This window comes from Sitophilus oryzae, unplaced genomic scaffold (genome assembly GCF_002938485.1).
Source record: "Sitophilus oryzae breed Bouriz unplaced genomic scaffold, Soryzae_2.0 scaffold_637_pilon_pilon, whole genome shotgun sequence".
Classification (NCBI taxonomy): Eukaryota; Metazoa; Arthropoda; class Insecta; order Coleoptera; family Curculionidae; genus Sitophilus; species Sitophilus oryzae.
In genome coordinates, this window is record NW_022147237.1 from 3,152,749 (window position 1) to 3,173,111 (window position 20,363).

A 20,363-nucleotide genomic window follows, 5' to 3' on the forward strand; every position below is an offset into this window, starting at 1 on the left:
TGTAATGTCATTAACCAAAATATTAAATAAGTACTCAGTGATTATGAATATGAGTACAGTTACAAGATGTTAAAACTTTAAAAAATAGGGCTTTTGTAACTATCTTAAATACCATTTTTTTGTAGGGAATTTGCTGTGTTACACTGTTACATCAGTGTTATAAATAATTCGTCATGTTTAAATAATTCTTTGACAGAATTGCGTTTATACCATCGAGATGATTGAAATGAACAAAATATCAAGATAAAAGGAAATTAAAACAACTTTCGTTGCACGTCATCAATGACACCATGCGTCGTCTTATGGAGTTTGCTGGTGGTCGTATTATGATGTGCAACCAAAGTTATTTTAATTTCCCTTATATAACTTTTATCCTTGTTTTAGATTTTATAGAAGAAGAAGAAGAAAGAAGAACTTTTATCCGCCATTAAATGGCCTATGGAATTTTTAGTTATAACAGGAAAAAAATCAGTGGCGCACATCTTTTTTTAGAAAAATATTCCAGTGATAACTCATAGAAGCTAGATATCTCATAAATCGAGATAGATAAATCATAGCACGTATCTGGTGAATCTCTCGACACTTTTTTTAACATTAAAATATGTAGCACCCTAGCATAGTAACTTTTACCTTCCTAATTTCATTCGAATCGATAAAAGCACTTGAAATAAAATTATAATAAATAAAAAAAACGTGAGGAATCTCCCCACGAGAGATGTCACATGTTTTTTGAAACACCCTCTATAGCCTAAACATCATTATTAGTGAATAGTTCAAACATTGTATCTTAAGAGTCCATTTCACTAGTCCGAAAAAGTAGCAAAATAAGCGTTCGGCATTTAACGTTTTATGTAAAACTGGCTAGCTATTTTTACACAAATGAAGAAGGAAATTAAAGATAAAGGATTATACTGTCAAGGTGTATTACTGGTTGCATAACTGCATACTGCTAAAAAGTCGCGGCGTGCCTTGAGGAACCTGGCGCATTCGCCAGAAAGTAAAGAAAATTATAGAATTCTTTAGAAAAATCTAGAAACAACCGCCAGGGGGTATATAAGGCCCGCGCTTTGACAGTTGGACAAGTTTAAAGTTTAAAGTTGGAAGTCTGAAGATAGTCTGAAGTTTGATAATACCGCGAAATACCGTTAGAGTAATAGTAGTTGCATAAGTTGTGTTGTAAATAGTATAAGTTGTGTGTACAGAGTGAAACAAATAAATTCGTTAAGTATTTTATCGTGAGTTTAAATAGTGGACCCACGGAATCCGTAACAATTGGTGTCGGAAGTGCGATTCAAGAGGATTTTAAGAAGAAATTAAGTGGATTGGAAGATATTTAGACCGAATCAGAGTATTTTTATGGTTGGTACAAGGGAGCAATCGAAGAAAATGGAAGAAGTAAGCAAATTATTGGGCGATTTCATGGAGAATATGAGAAGAGAGAAAGCAGAAGAAAAAGAAGTAGAAAAATTACGCCGTCAAGAAGAACAGGACCGGCTTGACAAAATTTTTGAAGATTTGAAAATTCAACGACAACAAGAAAAACAAGAAGAACAAGAAAGACTACGTAAAGATAAGGAAGAGGAAAATTACAACGACAACAAGAAAACAAGAAGAACAGGACCGGCAAGACAAAATTTTCGAAGATTTGAAAATTCAACGACAACAAGACAAACAAGAAGAACAGGACCGGCTTGAGAAATTCTCGAAGATTTCAAAGTTCAACGAGAGCACGACAAACAAGAAGAACAGGACCGGCTTCAGAAAATTCTTGAAAATCAAGAAATTAGACAAGAACGGTTGGAGAAAATTGTTGAAGATTTAGAAGTGCGTCGCCAGAAAGAAAAATTAGAAGATCAAAACCGATTTAAGAAGAACTTTGAAGAACTGGAAAAAAGGCAAGACATCCACCTTCAGGAAGCCGTAGAACATCTCGAGGAACGCCTTCAGCAGAAAATGGAAAAATTAGAGATGGACCTACAGAAGACCAAGGTACTAGTAAACACACCTGGCGTTCAAGGAACAGCGAACCTTAAGGCCCCGACCTACGATGGACAAACGACATGGACAATGTACCACCGTCAGTTTGAAGCAGCCGCCGCTGCCAACGGATGGACTGACAAGGAGAAAGCAGCGGCACTTGTCATCGCGCTGCGCGGCCCTGCCCTGGAACTCTTGCAAACTATTCCTGCAACCCAACAGCAGGAATACGAAACCTTGGTTGCTGCATTGGACAGAAGATATGGCGATCAACATCGACGTCAACTTTACCAGGCCCAGATCAAGTCACGCCTGCAGAGGTCCGGAGAGAGTCTGCAGGAATTTGAAGCAGACTTACGTCGGCTGATTCACCTAGCGTATCCTGAAGCACCGGAAGGATTTAGGGAGGAACTCGCTGCTCAGTGCTTTATCAGGCGCAGAGGGCGCTGCAAATATCCTGATTTTCTACCAGCAGCGAAGCACTGGTCAGGGCGCTGGAAATCGAAGCTGCTTTTAGCGCCATCCCTAGACCGAAGATAAGATCGGTAACGGTAGAGGAACAGCCCGAGAGTACCCACAGAAGTTTGGAGGAGATGTGTAGAAAATTCGACAAACTATGTGAGCTACTAATAAACAAGTAAGTCAACAACACCCAGACAGAGAACCAAAGAAGATTCCAGGACATGAGGTGCTATGGATGCGGCAGGAATGGCCACATCAAACGGTATTGTCGCATCCAAATGCGATTCCATTCACCATCCAGAGAACATCGGCACATCGGAAGATCCCAGGACATAAGTTGCTATAGATGTGGCAGGAATGGCCACATCAAACGGGATTGCCGCGTCCAAATGCGATTCCGTTTACCATCGAGAGAACATAGGCACCCGGAAATCAACACTAATGAGCGAGTATTGGCTGAAGAAAACAGAGCCCCTAGGATGTTTTCCGTTAGGAGTCTAGGAAAAACCGCTGACAGTTTGGTGATCAACGGGAAGGTCAATGGTAGAAGAAATCGAATGACTGTGGACACAGGCGCTATGGTATCGTTGGTGCAGACTAACTCAGTGCGAGGATTGAAGATGATGCCTCTTAGAAGAAGAGTGTATTTACGTACAGTTACGGGGGAAATGGCCGTTGTACGGGGAGAGGCTTTCATGGAATTGGAGTTAGGGAATTTGAAGTTTCGGCATAGCGTTTTAGTGGCGGACATTGAAGATGATTTTATCATGGGTATGGATGTGATCAGTCAACATGGTTTTTCGTTTGATCACCATAGAAACATCCTGAAAATCGGAAATGAGGAATTTTCTGTATCTAAAGAGAAGAGACCAGGAAATATGGAAGAAATATTATCGAAAATTGTGATGATACCTGGTGATACCAAAAGACTGTGTTCGGGAAAATAGAGAAAACCTCTGGGTGCCGTGTAGGACGGATACAAATTATCGGCAACGAGCCAGATCGACGACGGGCTAACCTGGACAAGAAAATGCAACATCGCGAAAGCACTATCAGAGTAAAGAATTTTAAACTGAGAACTGACGAACAATGGACGACGATACAATTGAGGAAAGATCAAATGGAAGATCCAGACATTGGAGCAATACTACGGCTCAAGGAAGGTAACGGCGAGAGACCACCGTGGCAGGATATTGCGGATAGAGGGCTCGTTTTTAAAGTTCTCTGGGCTCAGTGGAATTCACTGGTTATTGAGAATGGATTGTTAAAGCGTACGTGGGAAAGTGCGGATGGCAGGACAGTAACAACTCAGTTACTGGTACCAAGGAAGAAAGTTACCCAGGTATTGGAAGAAATTCATGGTGGTAAAACTGGAGCCCATCTTGGGGTAAACAAGACCCTGAGCAAGCTGAGAGACCGTTTTTACTGGGTGGATTATTGCGAAGATGTCAAGAAATGGTGTCAACGTTGTAAGATTTGCGCAGCTAGACAAGGACCAAATACTCGATCTGGGGAAGAAAGGGAACAGGATAGCGTTGGACTGTCGTTCGAAAGAATCGCTAGGAAGGAAAGATTATTGGACATTCATAAGGCCGCTAGAAGTAAGATTGCGCTAGCCAGTGACCGGATGAAAGCTCGTTACGACCTCAGAGCTAATTCTACGGGATTTCAACAGCACGATAGGGTATGGTTGTATAACCCACAGCGCAAGAAAGGAAGGTCCCCAAAGTTAACTCCAGCTGGGAAGGTCCTTATACAGTCATCAAGAGGATAAATGATGTTGTGTATCGGATTCAACGCAGCCCTAGAAGTAAGATGAAAGTAGTTCATCTGGATCGATTGAAGAGATACCAGACAGGAAACCTTGATCGGGACGATCAAATTTGAGAAGGGGGCAATGTCAAGGTGTATTACTGGTTGCATAACTGCATACTGCAAAAAAAAATCGTGCATTGAGGAACCTGGCGCATTCGCCAGAAAGTAAAGAAAATTATAGAATTCTTTAGAAAAATCTAGAAACAACCGCCAGGGGGTATATAAGGCCCGCGCTTTGACAGTTGGACAAGTTTAAAGTTTAAAGTTGGAAGTCTAAAGTCTGAAGATAGTCTGAAGTTTGATAATACCGCGAAATACCGTTAGAGTAATAGTAGTTGCATAAGTTGTGTTGTAAATAGTATAAGTTGTGTGTACAGAGTGAAACAAATAAATTCGTTAAGTATTTTATCGTGAGTTTAAATAGTGGACCCACGGAATCCGTAACAATACTATATCCGTATTGTAGCACATTTTTAGACAGCTTCTTTACTTTAAAGATTTTGATAGTCAAACATCAACAAAATATTCCTTATGTTTGAACTAAATTTTCTCTAAAATAAAGACATAATTTAAAATTCGTTACAATACGGAAATAGATTGAAGTTTTGTGATTACAGTGATATATAATTTATATGGTTTTGTTTTGGTCGCTATTTTATGGCAAATGCTGAAGCTCTGCAAACCTTAATCAAAGCACGTGTGTTTTCGAGGCAGATTTCTGAAATATAATATATATTTCCTTCTGCCACACACCCGAATAGTACAGCATAATAGACTCTTATAGAGAAGACACTTATTAACCAGATACTTATTTCAAAAGTAACATTTCGAAATATTCGTATATCATTGACTGAATCAAGTAAATAATAATAAGACTTTGAATCAAGCAAATCAAAAAAGTTATCATAACTCATTTTTTCTGTTGTAAGTATCAGTATCATAGACTAACTCAAAATATAAGAAAATATTAGACAAAATTATTACTCGAAACCATAAACATGGTGTAATAAACTTAAATGGAAAATCGGTGGAAATAAAGTAGCGACTGTGTGTATCGCGGCAAGGTCTGCACCCGAACTAAATCAAAATACAACGGCACGGAAACCGACGCGTTGTATTCAGCAGCTGCTGTTTCCTGGCTGTAATTTTCCGAAATAGCACAAAGTGGCCGGATCCAAATTTCCGCCATTAAGGTGCGGTGTAGTTTTCGGCGAAACACCGACCGTGAAGAAGGAATCTCATGGATTCCAACCAACAAAAAAAAATAAAATAAAATAATAATTTTTCAAATATTTTCATTGATTATTTTCTTGTTTTGTCACATTTATTTTCCTCTAAAAATGGGTAATAGTTATGACTGTAATTTACTACTGTTGTGATTATTTTTAGACAGTTGTTTAGTCTAGATTTAACATAAAAAATCTTTTATAATGTAAAATAGTTTATTTTGAATAGTGTGTATGATTATGGAGAGTTTCAGGAAAATAGCTAAAAGAATTCTAAATATTTGGATCTACCATACGATAGAAAAAGACGGCGTCAAAGACGGCCGGTTAATGACAACTAATAATAATTTGCGCGAGGGAAAGCCCTAGATGTCATTTACTTGACGGCTTCTTTATTTTTTAATAGCGTTTGTTGTTAGTTGATCTTAAGGAGGATGTAATATTTATTTTTATATTGAATAAAAATGATTCCTAAATTGAAAATTAAATAAATTAAAATATTTGTTTCCAAATAGATTTGTGTTTGGAAACGTTCTATTTTTTTTAAATCTTTCTATAATTATTAGTGTTAATTTTTGACGTTTTATGTACATTTTTAAAAAATTACGTCTATTATAGAGATTGACCTCGTCAAAATTATCATAAATTCTCATTCCCCAGCTGACTTTGACGCCGTTTTTTTCTATCGTATGGTATCATATCTATACAGTGCAATTTTTAATGCACTACCAACTACCAACTACATAATTTTATAAGTTTTCTGATACTTGTTGATTCCTTAGTTATTCTTAGTTATAAGGAAAATATACTCCGAAATATTAACTTCTTTGTAATTAATAATTGGTAAAAATTCTTCTAAACCAGGTACTAAAATGTGTAGTTAATCGAAATTAACACATTTTATTAAAAAAATATCTAATTGAATATCACATCCGGGTTAACGGAAAGTGGGCATAAGCAATATGGATAACTCCTAAAATTCTACCATATGGAATATGTATATTAGTTTCGCTTTTCGCTTTTCCTTTGAAAGTATTACCAATTTGTGATACATACACTGCTGGCAAAGGAATATTAGCAATAGGAGGTTTTCAATGCGATAAAAAAAGATGGTAAGGCTGCAAAATACACTGCAGTGCAACAGAGACGGATAAAGTGTCTTTTCCCTACCATCGTATAGGGGAAGTGATCATAGAAGTGATACGACGAGAGAGCCCCTGCGAGAAGGGGCGCCGGGCGGGTCTTTAAGACGCTTGTGTGGGGGCTACCGCCTACTAATAGAACAGAATCGAAAAAATAGAAACAGGACGGACAGTGTTGCCATTCAATTAAATCGAAATTATGTTGGCTTGTCAAAATCCTAAATCTTCTAATCCCATTATCTTGCCTACTTAATGAAATATTAAATAAAGTACGAAACAATTTTAAGAATGTTTTCTCTAGGCACATAACTTCTTTCTAAAACGAAAAGTAACATGCAAAACTTTGAAATCATTTCTAAAATAGCAAGTGCAATTCTATGAAATGGCAATACTGTACGATCTTCCTAGCAGTCGCCCCGACACAGTCGGTCGGCGGCGGCGCTTGACAAAGCCGCGGCTGTGACAAAGGAATTAGGCCGAAAAAAACTTTATAAGGAGTAGCCGAACAGGGTTGCCGGGTTGGTTAGATTATAATTCCATACGAGAACAAAATTCTCGGTAGATCTTCAACAAAAATTAAAAGTACAGAAACGAAATAAAATATAATATTTAAGTCCAAAATTAGCATTCCTATGTGTCGTAATAATAGATCACTCAAATAAAATACAAATATAATAAATATAACAAGAATTAGAAATAGCTAGGTATATTATTTGATATTAAAAAAAATATTGAATTAAATAATATTAATATATTAATAAAAACATATAAAACTATAACAAGTAGGGATAGCAGTCACAAATTAGTGTAGCAGTCACTTTTTACCTTTGTACAAATTTTGATCAGTGATATCTAAAATTAATTTCATTTCAATGGGAAAGCTGTAGCAACTCTCAACTCTTTTTTCATATTATATATTTTTTGACGGGAAAATCACTAAAATATTTGTCCGAATTTAGGTTGTTTCTTAACTTAAATTTTGTTTTTGTTTACATTTTTGGGGAAAATATGGGTTCAACTTTAGTAGATGAATGAAATAAAATCTTTTCAAAAGATATCAACTTCTTCGGGCATGTCGCCAATACCGCGCCTAATAAGGAGTAATAAGGATTTTTAGGAATATCTCTGTAACTCTGCAACTAGACAGAACGATGACCTGTATGTGTGTTATTACTAAATAAAATTTAATGAAACCATAATAAAGTCAGATTATACAGATTCCAACGCGGCAGTCGCTTAATTTTTAGTCAAATAAGTCAGCTTTTTAAAAGTGCTTCTATTGTAAAAACTAAAGACGCAGTTGAATATATCGTTAGATTTTTCTTTAAATCGGTAGATCGGTAGCTTACAGACGAAACCGGGAGTGACGGTAGTCGGAATAGCGAGGTGCGGAGGCGCGGGAAGGGAAATAAAATAATGGCGATAAATAAAGGGCAGGGAGATGGGTATCATGAGTGGATGGGAGGTGGCGGAATTTCCAAAATTTGTTATCTTATTGGAGTTTGTCTAAGTAGACAGTCGTAGTGGAAGTGGAAACGGGGAAGTTGTTGTCCATCTCTGTTTAAGCATAGACTTTTTATAGGCGTTTCATTCCAATGCATGTAATTCCTATGCCTAGAGATCCATTGCCGGGCCTGTATATCGTTGAAAAGGCGAATTTAATCTCGAAGGAAATTTGCCAAAAATATTTCGTTTAAAATTCTTTATTTTTTTCTTCATTTCCTGTTAAGTCCATAATTTTCTCAGTTCATTTCCTGTTAAACCAAAGGCGATATTTAATTGATTTAAATAGAAATGTGTGTTAATAAAGAAGTCAAAAAAGTTAAGGATTTGAATAATTCATTCATAGAGAGTTTGACCAATCAGAAAGTTTAAAGTGAAGTTGCTTCATCAAATTAACAAACAGTGATAATCTCTTTAGAATCTAGTCTTTGCTCCATTTAGTTTCTTGGTTTTTTGAGTGCTAAAGTCAAAGACTAACGCAATTAGCCATTCTTCCTCTACCGGGTGCGTCTCAAAAGTGGCTCACTCCCTATAACTTTTTTATTTTTTCAGATAAAACAACGAGATTTGGTATGTTAGTATATGACATAAATTAGGATTAATTGACGTACACAATTGTTTTCGGTAACTTCCGGTTTCACCGGAAATAACTACAGCTTTTGATTTTTAAATGGCATCCTCGGTATTTTTTTACTTTAGTCGATAGAAAATGACACTCTTAATAGAATGACATATCATATGACAACTTCTCTATGTCAATAACTATTTTATTTTGTAGATTTTCTTATAGTGGCGAAATACCCATAAGTCCTTTTCGAATTGCTTAGGTATGTTTTCGATTTTCCAAAAAATTACGTGTCCTTTTGTAATCTCGTATAATATTTATTATCAATTTCCTCTAAATTTAATAAAATATATGCGGTTTCTCTTTACGCGGTGCTTTCAACTTTTACTCCTGTACTCATAATTAGAAAAAAATAACGTCAAAAATATACATGCTTAGTTACATAATTCAATTTTAACTGTAAAATTAGACGAATAAAAACGGGCACACGTCTCTTATAATCAGATTTTGCAAAAAATACGCCACGTTGTCGGCAGTCACGCAATCAAATCATGCGCTTATACCAGTCCAACTAACCGAATTCACGGCACTAATCGACTACGCTTTTTAAATTAATATGTCCGGCATTCCGATTCGTCCATCTCTTTATCGTTTGGAGGCATCTGCAGCGGCAAATTACATTCGTTTCCTACTCGATTCGCTTATCGCGATTGGCTCGCAGATAATTTCCTTTAAAAACTGTTTTTCGCTCCCTTTAGGGCACCACGACCAAAAAGACAAAATGTCGCAGCTCATTTCCTCTGCGAGCCGATTTGGCAGTTTCCGTTTGATTTCCTCTCGGGTGATTGGATCAACTTGACCGCCAACATTTTAAATAAATATTTTTTGGAAGGAGGCTCATAAGAGTACATTTCGTTATCATTATCATCATTCTCAGCTTGTTCAACCGTTTCCAATTATGGTGTAACCTTCCTCATATGTTTAGATACTCTCTTTGTAGTTAAGTCCATTGTTGTCTATTGTTGGATATGCGGGCCCAAGTTATCCATACTAGTTTCCTAATATCATAGTCCCATTTCAGGTTTTGTATTCGTCTAGGTCTTTTAATTACACGTGGGTACCATGCTGTAATTTTTGTGGTCCATCTGTTGTCCGTCCTTCTTGCCTGGTGTCATGCCCATTGCCACTCGAGGGATTTTATTCTGTAAATGACATCTATTACCTGGATCTTTTGTTGTACCCACTCTATTCCTTTACGGCCTTTCTTGGTTATTCCCAGCATATTTCGTTCCATTGAGCGACCTGCACTTTTCTTGTAAGAGTCCAGGTTTCGAATGCATAGGTCATCACTGGTAGTACACATTGGTCGAATGTTTTCTTATTTAGATAAAGTGGCATTCCACATTTGAAGGACTTGACATCAGCGAATCTTAGACGGTTAGGATATTCTCCATCTATTTTTAATCCTATGTTGGTCCAGTCTAGTTAACGTTTCTTTATGTCTGCTAAAATAAAACTACAATATCCAATTTTTTGTTTTACTAGTAGATTGTAGCTGGTATGGGAGGGAGGAACATAATCACTGCGACCTTTTAGATCTATTGTGTCTGCCATTCTTGAGTTATAACGCATCATACCTCAGAGCCTTGACAAAAGCCCGTATTTGAGAGGGTTTTAAAGAGGTTAGTTCACCATCTGCGATATTAGTTGTGCCAAAGTTTATGGCACAAATGATTGATGAGGTGTTCTGGTGTTTCCCCATTTTCGACACAGAATCTGCATTTGCCGTTGTTTTTTTAGCTTCAATCTACTGAGGTGTTTATTGAGGAGACAGTGTCCTGTTAAAAACCCCGTGACAATACGAAGATTTTTCTTGGTCGTAAGTTCCGAGAAATTTCTTTTTTTTAAGTGTCTTAAACCGATGGAGAATTCGCATTCCCGCTGCTAAAGATTAACAAATCCGCCTACACAAACTCCTACACACAATTCTTATAAAATAAATCAAATTATCTTCAACTGTATTTAAAGATTTTTTAAGAATTTCTCTCTTTTTACAAAGCAAAAATTTACGAGTATAACTCGAGTTTTACATTTCCTGTCAAAAAATATTCTAAGAAAAGATAGCGCGAGATTTACTAATTTTCAGAAAAAAATTATATAATAATCATGAAAAGATTTAAATCCTAAATTATTACAAAGTTCTCTCATTCACACAGATATTATTACTAAAACCGTATGCCTTTAGGGCAAGTATTTCTTGAAATCTGCTGGTCAGTGGTTTTTTACTAGTCAAAAATTTGACTAGCCAACAAAAAGTGCTTTACGTTTAAGCTTTACATTATCTCACCCCGATGTCAGAAGCAAAAAAACAGAAAATTTAAAGAAAAACTATTTAAACTGTGTAAATGTATCTACAAAAACACTTTAGTTTTATAGTACAGACGCGTCTATTTAAACCATTGACGTTTTATAAACTGACAAAAGTTTTTAGTAGCGAAATCCTCAGGATTTTTTTAAAGGATCCTGAAAAACATTTGTAAAATCAAATATCAAGTTCGATAAATAAAGTAGCTATTAAAATACTTTGAAAGTATTTCAAAATCAACTCTCCCTAACAAGGGTGACAGTCTCTTGGCGAACTTCAGGTTCGTCACGCATTCTGATATGGCATTAATCTAAGTTACTTCAATCCGACACTGAAGCAGTAAAGCTTTACACCGAAAAATAAAGTCACGCCTACCGAGGACGATAAAACAAAGTGTCGGCCCGGACAAAATTTCGTAAATTTACGCCATCAATTGTCACGCCTATCGAGCGGGTAAAGCTAATGCCCCCATAAAATCTAAAGCCTACGCCCTCCCGCCTGACGTAATCATTAGTGGGGATAATATACAAGTGTTTTAGTAGCTCTATAGGCACTAAAAATCGTATCGTGTAACATTTATAAACGCAATACCAAATAAAATTATAATTATTACTCCTATTAAATGATATATGCCAGATTTGTTAAAAAACATTTCATGGAAGAGAATTATACAATATGGTTGAATGGTAGAATTAAATTCGATGTCTATTTATTTGCTTAAAAAAGAGTGTATTCTATTTTTTATTTTCGTTAATTGTTCAACAGTTAGTTGTTTTTAACAACTAACCTTGTAATGAGTTGAGATAAACAAACCATATTTCCCTCTTGATCATGTAAATTGTAGAAATGTAAATAAAAAAAATGTAGAAATGTGTAAAAACTTGTAAAAATAACAAATGTGAAATATAATAATAGTTTAAGTGCCTCAAGGCTGGGACGATTCTTTTGTTTTTCTAATAATAAAGCCCAAGGCTCTAAAAGTCCGCAGTACAATCTTCGATAAGTGTGGTGTACTCCCAAATCACGAACAGTCAATTCACGTTGGATTTCTTCGTTATACAGGGTGTCCCAGAAATGAGTGCAGATATTTTAAGGGGTGCTAGATCTGGTCAAAATAAACATATTTTCTCTTTACCATTTTTAAAATAAATTGAAAATAACCGAGTTATTTAAGTTTGAAAATTTAAAAAAATAATCGCAATATTTTGAGAACCGCCGGCAGATATCGCCATCTACATCCAATTACCCGGAGCAAGCCCGGATTTCAGTTAATTCGACGCACTGTGTTGCCATAGGGACAAGAAAGTATATGTTAAAAGTAAGTCATAAAATCACAACACCTGAGGAGTTTGCAGAGATGCATTACATTTTGGTGCACCTTACATTTTTAAGATTGTGATATTATTACATAAAATAAATTAAAAGTTAAATGTTTAATAATGTGTTAAAAAATGTGTTAAAAAAGTTAAATTAAAAAACTTACCCAACATTAAAAAAGATACTTATGACAGATTGATGTAACTGCGACAGTTCTCTTTTTCGATATACACTTAACTAAAATACACTTCACTGTGCTGCTTTACTTGTACATGCTATTATAATAACTACTAAAATAACAGTCCCCATTTTTAACACATTATTTTCATATAGGCCTCATCACAATTTGAATCACTCATTTACAAAACACCTTGAAAAGCACACATTACTTTGAATACCTTTCTGAATGAATAAATGTTGAGAATTATTGTCTCTTACCGCCACTATTGTCACTTCCGAACTACTTTCAATCTAAGAAAATACATGTTTCACTCAACAATTTTAAATACGTATTTTGTTTTTTCGCTATTTTTTCTATGTATTTCAACAATTCCATCGACAGCCCAATCGTCGCGTCGGCCGTCGGCCAAGAGAGCGGCGCATCACTGGTAACTGCTCCTTTGTCGCGCCGCCGTGTCGAGCTTGCGTCATGCGAGGTTGCCGTAGTTTCAACAATTTCAAATTCAAGACACTCGAAGCAATCAAATTCTTATTAAATTTTAAAAATAAAACAGAAAAACATGAAAGGAAACAAACAAAACACAAATGAATTGGTTATTGATAAGGTCACAAAAAAGAAATTTCTAAAATGTTTATCGTAATTCAGAATTCAATACATCGAAAACAGCCCGACGAATAACCAATTCATTTTTATTTTGTTTATTTTCTTTCATGTTTCTCTGTTTTATTTTTAAAATTTAATACGAATTTGATTGCTTCGAATGTCTTGAATTTGAAATTGTTGTAACTACGGCAACGTTGCTTAACATCATCGTCTGACGCAAGCCCGCCACGACGGCGCGGCGACCGGCGACTCAAAGGACCAATTCACACGCGGCGGTTCTTGGCTGACGGTTAGGCCAGAGAAGAACGACCGGTTAGGCTGTCGATGGAATTGTCGAAATATATCGAAAAAATAGCGAAAAAACAAAATACGTTGTCAATAATTGTTGAGTGAAACATGTATTTTCTTAGATTGAAAGTAATTCGTAATGTGGCGATAAGAGACAATAATTCTCAACATTTATTCATTCAGCAAGGTATTCAAAGTAATGTACGCTTTTCAAGGTGTTTTGTAAAACAGTGGTTCAAATAAAACAGGGAAACATGAAAGAAAACAAACAAAACAAAAATGAATCGATTATTCGTTGGGCTGTTTTCTAAATTTCTTGAATTGAATTTTAAATTACGATAAACATTTTAGGAATTTCTTTTTGTGACCTGATTGTGAATAATATGAATCATTTTATTAAATTTATTCCAAAATAAAGTTATTTTGCAGCATAACAAAGATTTTCGTAAACGTCATAAACGTAATGTTTTAGTTAATATTCGGTGGTTTTTGTTAAGTTTTCATTGAAAGGGTAAGTACTAAAAATAATTAATGTGTTTTTTTTCTATCATTATTGATAATGAGCACTGATAAAAGATTAAATTTAACATTCCTAACTAATTTTTTGAGTAGAAATTTGTCTATGAATTTATAAATGTAGAACTATGTTCCGCCGAATTATGTAGAATGTGGATAACATAGGAGGTTGCAACACTGCAAGGTTTAGATACACCGTAGGGAAATCTCAGGTGAATAATGTCAAGAAAAATTTTAAATTTTCAACATTTTTTTTCGCAAAAAAACCTCATAGGCGTGTTTCTGGGGTTGAACTATACTACCAGTTAAAATATTTGCACTTATTTCTGGGACACCCTGTATAATAAATATTTATGCAAAATTGGGTTTTAAGCTGCAAGAAACGACAGAGCATTTTTCAATATTTAAGAGGAGTTTGTTATTTGTACACCAGTTCGCTGTTATTTCCAGCGATTCCTGAAACTTTTGACAATCATCAACAGAGCACACCTATGAAAAAATCAATTAAATGTCATCCGTATACAATAAAATGTTGACATTTGAATGCTCAACAACACTATTTATAAAAATGTTGAATAAAAAAACTCTGGGGATGTACCAAACAAAGCAACCGAAATATTATCCAAATATTCCAAAACAAGGTACTACGAGGTATTGTTGACGCACCGTGGTATATTCGCAATGGCAATCTACATAAGGACTTAGAAGTGGATGATGTCGACAATGTTATCGGGAAATATGCCTTAAGACATGAAGAGAGGCTCCATCAGCACCCCCAAGGCCCACCAGCTCCTGGATAGTGATGGCTTAGTTAAAAGAATGAAAAGAACAAAACCATTTGAACTAGTGTCGTGAAAAGTGTTACTATAGCCCAGTGCATTCCAACATAGTACTCCAACAGACCTGACAGAACCAAATTTACTATCATAGGATTAGTATTTTGTATTTAACCGTAGCAAATTAAGTCAAAAACAAATAGTTTATTAGTGAAATTTTACTAGATTGCTATACTAAATTGCCCAAGAGTGATAAAAAAATAAAAATGTTGAATAAAAGAGGATTCGGAATTGACCCCTGGGGAACCCCATTCACCTCAAAAGACATTTGACCACAGCATTCCACAATTAATTCGCTGCCACTCAAATACGATTTAAAAAAACTTAGTAAACTGAGGGAAAAACACAAAGTTTCCAAATGGGAAATCAAAACACCGTGATCCAGCTTGTCAAATGCCTTTGAGAAATCGGTATACAGTACATCTACTTGATGTCGATGGTCAAAAGCGTCCGCAATGAACTGCGTGATACACATGAGATTTGAGGTCGTCGATCTATCCCTAGTAAACCCATGTTGCTGAGATGCCAAACTACTCCTACATTCAAAAGTGAGTATGTCAAAAAGAACCAGCATTGGAACAAGCATTGGACAAAATTAAACATTAACGAAACATATATGCTCGAAAACACACGAATGCAGACATAAGTTGATCAATCTAGTTAAAATACAAGCACAGTCACGCAGAAGAAAAGATGAAATTTTATCAGGGCCAATGGTTCCCTTATTTATTTTATTTATATTAATTATTTCGTTCTCAGAAGCCTAGGCAGTCTAAAATGTTTTTTTCGGATACTTTGACAATATTGATTCTGGGTGGTAGGTTGCTTAGATGTAATACACTCCAATAAAAAGGAATGACACCAAGAATCATTATGACTGTAGCTGCATTATTCTAGGAGGTATTGCTAAAGCACCTTGTTCGAATACTGATCCCCTAATGTCTGTTCGGTGGGGGCGAAGCGATACCGCACCGAAAGTCGCGATAGACGCGCTAAATTGATTTAGGCATCGAGTGAAATCTTGACAAGTCGCCGCCGTATATGTAAGGTCGTTGGGATTGCGTGGAAGTGAAATTGATCCCGTTCCGCGTGTGCCTGATAAAGCTGCGAATTTATGGGGCTCCGAATAGGGAAGATATTCTAATGGTGCAAGCTGAATCTCTAAATATTACGCTGTGAAAAGTGATTTACCTTGCCAGACGAGTTTCGTTGCATTATAGATATCGCGAACTTAAGATATAGAGTAATTCTTATAGTAGAAAATCGTTAGGGTCTGGAGTTAAATGGAAGATATACTAAGTATGTTCTCGATATCAGTGGGGTCTCTCTAGATACTACGTCAAAAGCTGATAAAAAAAGCAACCCTAAAAGCAACCATTGGCACTAACTTAACAGATTTTAGATATTAAGGATTGATGTTGCTTTTTATATTTTTATTTGGACTAGGCGCCTGTATTTGCCAAAAAGATATACAGGGTGGCCCATTGATGCGATGAAGTCCAATATCGTCGTTTATGTCGAAGATATGAAAGTTTTATACAAATGTTTTGCATAGTTTATAAAGGGGCATATATTAAAAATATTTTGTTGTATATAGATTGTCACAAAAAAAAGTTATGATAAAGTTTTAAGTTTTTTTTTAAATTGCACCCCTCATTTTTGCAATATATATAATACTCATTTTTTTACTCTAAGTTAAGGTAGTAGGTTTTCTCTAAAAATGAAATAAAACTGAAAACAAATTAAGAACCACTCTGAAACGAGCTGTTAACACCAGGTTAGTTTTATTAATAAATCAATATTTCAAACTAAAGCATAATGCAATTATTTTTGATTACTTTACATCAAAAATGACAAATTAAACAATTTACATCTTTATCAATTATTTCCTTAACATATTAATACATGGTTTGAGAGAGTATCTATGATGGTTATTCTCTTAAACTGCATCACGCTGGGCATGTACCAGCCCTGTGTGGATAAGGATCCTTGCGTTACCAACAGATGTAGGATACTTCAGGTAAGTTTTATCTTTGCATTTTATGACTTAGAATTTATTATATAAGATTTCTATTTGAAAATTAAGCGGGGCACTCAAAATTCTCCTTCTTGAAAAGCAATTTGTCTGCCTACAAGAATTTAATTAAAATTTTGTCAGCTTGTGCTTTATGTAGCTTTTCATTATGCCAGTAGTTTTGAACTATAGCTATAATACCAGGAATATTCTTAATTTTAGTTTGCTTTATTTTCCGTCATGTTGCAGTACAAGGTATCCCATTTTCGTGTATTTTATGGGGTTTCTCGTTTATGAGTAGGAATACAAAGATACGGTTTTCACATCACTGTCCTACTTTTTTATGAAACAAAAGATGCTACATACAGGTTTGTCCTAGCTTTCTTGTTTTCTGAAATACAGGGCTAATTTGAAAATGTTTGAAAACTGAATTCTGTAGAGTTTTTCATGTAGAATGCAGTGGCGTAACTAGTTTTTTGTTGGAAGCTGTCATTTTCCAAGTATGAGTCAATGTATATTATTTATGCCTTGTGAGCTGCCTAAATGTAATACACTTTATACTTATTTTAAATAAAATTGCATTAATTAAGTTTTTAACATAAATCTACTTAGTTTAAAAAAGCCATTATGGGTTTATTTTATTTAATTTAACCAGGTAATTTAGCTTGCCATCGTGTTATTTATATTTTTGATGCTTTGATGATTTGCCTTTGATGATTACCTAATTTAAACCAGCCACCTATGTTAAAAAGTTAAATAATGCATTTTCTACCTTGTTTATGAGAATAAGTATAGAGAATATTATATTTTTAGAAAGATCATAACAAGGCAAATAAAATATAAAAATAATATACAGGGTATTCCATTTAAAAAACATAATTTTGAGTCATTGAATTCTACGTAGGTTCTGTGTTTCTTTATTTTCATAAAAAAGTAACACATTATTGTGAAAACCGTATCTCTGTACCTCTACTCATAAGCGAGAGTAACTAACTAACTCTGTAAAACACACGAAAAGGGGACACCCTGTACAATAGATTAATTACAAAAATAGAAAGATTCGGAACTATTATTTTTATTTCCCATAAAAATAATTCAAAATATAAATTAGTCAAATACTATAATTTTTTTTCTTTTTTCAGACGTTTGATGAGTTCATATTTGCCTTCTTCTCATTGGAGATGACGATCAAAATGATTGCCATGGGAGTCTACGGTCGAGGGGCGTACCTAGCAGACTCATGGAATAGATTAGATTTATTTATAGTTATTGCTGGAGCTGTGGAATATGGGTTACCTAGTTTTAATAACATCAACCTCTCACCTGTTAGAACCATCAGAGTCCTTAGGCCACTCCGGGCTATCAATAGGATACCAAGTAAGTATATTGATTATATTTCGTATCATTTTGACTATTACAGAATATTTCGTAATGTGTTCATACTACTACTACTACAGCCATTACTCGCTGACGAGTATTTAACACGCATCAAAAGATGGTTACACAAGGCGTTTTTTTTTCAAGAGTTTTACTGTGACTGAAAAGCCCTATACCTAATGTTATCTCTCTTTCGCGCTCTGGACATTCAAAAACCTCATTACTTTGTTGCCTTTTGACTTTTTGGTTGTCATTGTTAACTGAGTTTACAATTCTTCCCCATTGCGTTCTATTATTTCTCTTCTTCCCACTGATTCTGCATACTTATTCCCTTTAAGTTTTCATGGAAAATATCCTTGTTTCTTTTGAGTTGTCCACCCGGTTTCCTCTTACCATTACAAGCTCACGGTAAAGAAGGGTTTTCGGTAGGCGGTATCTTAAGCGGGACTTAGTAAGCATGACTTCGGCGCTCTCGCAGCTAGGTTTTTAAGGACCAATACGTTTGACACATGGTAGTACCATTTGATTCTTAACAGTTGTCTAAGGTGTCTCTGGGGTTAATTAATTAATACATTAGGTTTAAACTATCTGAATATTTCGATCAAAAGGGTACAGAACTCGATTCGAAATGTCGAGATGAATTAAACTCTCTTGATTTCCACTCCATTCACGTCATTTATATATTTATTTATTATGGAAATAAATTATCCTAGTACAAGAATATGCCCCTATATTTTCAATTTCAAATACAGCTAATTTTCAAACCATTTTCGAATGCATGAATGCAACTGTTAGACAGCATAATAGATCATGACTTGCAAATCTTTTAAGTAAATTATTAATCTGAGAACGATTCTACACATTAGCATCAATCTGGACACCACACTGCACCAAGTCAAATAATCCTTCCCCGTACTTTGCATAGTTAAATCTAATTCCTGGCGAATTGGCTTGTTCTACATCGGATTTCGACCGTTAGATTACTTCTAACACGACAGTTTCGGAATTTTAATCTGATTTGCTTCATGTTTCTTACTCCATTTTGAACAAATTGGACAATAAAAATATGAAGTGAGTTTTTTGGAGACAACAAAAATTTGAATAAAACGAGATTAGAATTATTTTTATGGTTAAATTTATTATCCTGTTTATTATTCCTGATTTAGGTAATGTAAATTAATTATCCCTATAATGTAAATTAATTATCCCTATAATGAAAGGATCAATATTAATTAATGGTAGTCATCTACCAAAAGTGTGATTTCTGTCAAAAGAATATGATATATGTATACGCATAAAAAATCTAAAAATTAATAGAAAAATTATTTTCTTTTATCGAAAAATTGCAAACAGTTAAAAATATCTTTAGCGATCCAAGTATGGAAATCTTCACTATACCGGATGTTTCACGAAAGTGGCTCACTCCTATAACTTTTCTATGTTTTCAGTAAATAAACGAGGTTTGGTATATTAGTATATGACATAAATTAAGGACTGATTGACGTATTCAATTGTTTTTGGTCACTTCCTGTTTCACCGGAAATGACTACAACTTTTGATTTTTAAATAACACTCGGTATTTCTTACTTCATTCATGACGAAAATGGCATTCCGAACAGAATGAGATATCATATGTCAGCTTTTGACATTTTCAGTTAAAAAATAGCATTTTTTATTTCAATTTTTCAAGTAGATTGCCATGGCCATAAATGTAATGAAAATTTGGCTCGAAATACTAAGTATGTCATACCAAATTATTCGTAAAAAAATGCTTTTACCAAATATGATAATGAGCCACCCTCGACATCAGACGATCAAATCTATGTTTCAAAGACTCCTTGACTAAAAATTAGAATTTTTAACACATCCATTGCTCTTTAGATTGAAATTTAAGCGAGAATGTTAAAAGTTGATATATGAAATATGAAAGTGGATATATGGGAGTGTTCTTTTCTATGAAATAAAGTAAAAAAATACGGAGGGTGCCATTTAAAAATCAAAAGTTGTCGTCATTTCCGGTGAAACTGGAAACGACCAAAAACAATTGAATGCATATGATTTATGTTATACAGTAACGTACTCAATCTCGTTGATTTATCTAAAAAAAATAAAAAATTTAGAGGGGTGAGCCACTTTTCAGAAACATATACATACATACATACATACTGCCATTACT

General features: G+C 34.8%; 1 protein-coding gene across 2 annotated transcripts in view; it reads left to right on the forward strand.

Moving 5' to 3' along the window:
- The first annotated feature begins 16,702 nt into the window (after window positions 1–16,702).
- Window positions 16,703–20,363, forward strand: part of LOC115887806 (voltage-dependent T-type calcium channel subunit alpha-1G-like) — a 97,553-nt gene continuing 93,892 nt past the window's right edge. Inside the window, exons 1-2 of one of the 2 annotated variants that reach the window (XM_030907315.1) lie at window positions 16,703–16,816; window positions 17,953–18,187. In XM_030907315.1, the coding sequence (XP_030763175.1) occupies window positions 16,721–16,816; window positions 17,953–18,187 (331 nt within the window). In that variant the 5' untranslated portion in view covers window positions 16,703–16,720. The remainder of the gene's footprint in view (window positions 16,817–17,952; window positions 18,188–20,363) is intronic. The other variant, XM_030907314.1, reaches the window with a different exon arrangement.